General features: G+C 32.7%; 1 protein-coding gene across 1 annotated transcript; it reads right to left on the bottom strand.

Annotated features, from left to right (window-relative positions):
- Positions 1–231: 231 nt before the first annotated feature.
- On the bottom strand, positions 232–2,627 carry TRIADDRAFT_27796 (uncharacterized protein; the record flags this gene model as incomplete). The annotated part of the gene is made up of 8 exons (XM_002113884.1): positions 232–390; positions 530–667; positions 742–845; positions 919–968; positions 1,107–1,415; positions 1,504–1,579; positions 2,004–2,100; positions 2,511–2,627. The coding sequence occupies 8 exons, from the start codon at positions 2,625–2,627 to the stop codon at positions 232–234; spliced, it is 1,050 nt and encodes a 349-aa protein (XP_002113920.1).
- Between the last annotated feature and the right edge of the window lie 273 nt (positions 2,628–2,900).

The following is a 2,900-nucleotide window of genomic DNA, read 5'->3' as shown; positions in this document are numbered from 1 at the left end:
TAGTATTCGAAGATTTAGTCTTTCTTTTCCTGCTGCCGGAAATAGAAATAATCTCAAATTAAAATTGTGCACTCCTTTAAATCTATTTGCGACTTTCGATGCTATTTTCATTCGTAAAAATATAGACTAATATGCTATAGTAGAAACAATTACCTTGTGATTTTCCTGATATTTAAAGATTCTTTTGGTGAAAACTGACTTTCTTGTTGGGCCAAGAGATTTTTCCATTGTTCAGGCTGTGAGAAATAGAACAAATAGACTACCGTTACTACTCAAATAATTGTGTTTAGCGACAGTAGCGAACAATATAAGCACTGTTGCTGAAAATACTTGAAATAACTTGATAAAAACATCCATGTTAATTCGGACGTTATCGGGTCGGCAGCGACACTAATATTACAGGCAAAGATAAAAGTATTATATATTAATCAGCGATGACAAAATATATATAAATCCTTGCTAGCTAGTATTGATTATATTAGCTATGCATCATATAAAACAAAGTCAGCCGTGACATACTGCGTTTTACCTGGGTTGCGACTTTACCATAATCAATCCATCGTTCCGTAGCAAAATTAGTTGATTCCGCACAATTGTAGCCGTGATTAAACCCGGCATGGTATGCGTATGGAAATGTGATCATAAATTCGCCCTGTTCTTGAGTAATCTATGCAATCGATATAGTCTAAAATTACTAATCGTAATCTAACCCACGATCAGTCTGGGTAACAAAAGGATTACCTTATGGTAGGGAATTGCAAACTGTTTTAGAACTTTTGGAGATAAAATTAAGGACTTATGCCGAAAATAAGCTTGGCACTCGCGAAATTGATTTGGAAATAACCCTAAAAGTGATCAGTTATTCTGTCTTACACAGCGTTAATTGCATCTAAATTTAAGACGTTCAGTTAGATTTACCTGAGGCTAGGCGTTCTAATCGTTTTCCTTGCTGAGGTGGAATACAGTACCTACAAACGTTTAGTCATGACAAATCGAAATTTATGTTAAGAATCCTTGGCATGCAAATATAGCTAATCTCATGCAGCAATAATTAATGATGATTATTTAAGTACAAAATTTCTGATATCTATCGAGCTGAATCTTACCAGGTTTTGGGCTGCCCATAGTGCAAATAATTTATACTATATAAGTCCATGTCTTCCGTATGCCAAGCAAATGTAGTTTTCCACATTCCAAAATATAAATATGCAGTATTTACACCGGGAATTTTGACGTCACATTCTTTCTCAACAATATCTAGAACAGAATTTAGGTGATTTATGTTCCAGTCCTTGATATCGGGATCATAGAGACTTCCTGAGACATCAGCTCCATATATTGGTGAATGGAAGGTAATGTTCTTCCAATACTTTCTCTCCAAATCATTGTAATCTGTCGATTTTGGAGGCTTATATCTAATTTGATCGCAAGTTGAATGGTAATAAATAGAATTGAGAGACTTAAAAAGAATGGACTACATGATCAAATATTTGATAGTAATACCTGTCACTGATAGCCATCTTTTCGAAATTTTTTAACGAGACAGTCTTTTTCTGAATGTTGATTTGTTCATACATTCCTTATAATATAATAAGTTATTGTTGTAATATTAGTCCGTATTGTTGTAACAGCGATTTAAGTAAATAAAGATTCTAAAATGTCGACTATATTCTGTAGCACATATATATATATATAGCTTGATAAAGTGTATTATATTGAACGGTACTCAGACGATCACATTAATCACGGTCGGTACAGATAGTTCGTTTGGGACTACTAATCGAGGAGTACTAATTCAATTGTATTTAATGTGGGCTATGTAGGATTTTGTACAATTCAGAATAAATAAGATTTAGATTTCCCTACGTTACAGTAGCATAAAACTATAAATATCAACCTAAGATTTTGTAAGATTTCTATGCTAGTAAATGAATTAATTAATGCAATTTTAAATGTTAATCAGTAGTATTATGGACTACTAATACGAGAATTTACGTATATACCGTTTTTTCCAAGGATTGTTTGCATAATTGGGGCTGTAATAGTTAATTCGATGTCATCATAGTTACTTCTAGCTTTCCACGACGAAGGTGGTATTACCTAAAATTATAAAACGTGCATTAATTATTATCCTGTAGGATCTAAATGAATTTACTCAAAATTAAGAATTCGAGTGTGTGCTAGATTCTTCGTTTGTACATAAATGAATTCTCTTTAATAAAGAAATTAGCAACCCAACACATTGATCAAGTCTAAAAAAAATGACAGGTTATACTTATGGCGTTACTGTTAATTAATTAATTCTACGAATCTGTAATGAAGTAAGTAAATGCAAGCATAGTCATACTGGCATTGAATTGTCTGTAACTTTAATCGTTCAGTTGTCGTCGTACGGTACGTTAATACGAAAGAGCTTGCTTTAAATTTATACTTTTGTACTTGTTACTTCTTAAAATATCGAAAGAATCAATTAGGCGCACGTTCTTATACTGTATATTTGATAGTTATACCTTAGCAAGGCCAATCTTATGAGCTCCACATTCTTCAATGAATTTTACATACTGATTGAAGTTTTTAAACTCCTCTTCTGTAGGTCGGAAAACCATGATATCACTTTTCGTTAGCATACTATCGGCAGACATTGCGGTAACCTAACTACGTTGATTTAGTGAAGAAATACCGATAGATAATTCGTTGTTAGCGTGCTGAATGATAAAGAGCGATTGTTTTGTCACTGCAAAACGTTAGCAGCTTCATAACAGTCTTCAGGTTATAGTTATAGTAAATAAGTTAATTGTTCATGATTGAATCTATAGTATCGTAATTAAAATTTGAATCATAAATTTTCTTTCTGTTTGGCTGTGCTAATTAGGTAACAAGTTCTACAGTGAAATTTTGAA

This window comes from Trichoplax adhaerens, genomic scaffold, assembly GCF_000150275.1.
Source record: "Trichoplax adhaerens TRIADscaffold_7 genomic scaffold, whole genome shotgun sequence".
Lineage (NCBI taxonomy): Eukaryota > Metazoa > Placozoa > Uniplacotomia > Trichoplacea > Trichoplacidae > Trichoplax > Trichoplax adhaerens.
Note: the sequence above shows the minus strand (reverse complement) of the source record. Positions and strands in the feature narration are given on the sequence as shown.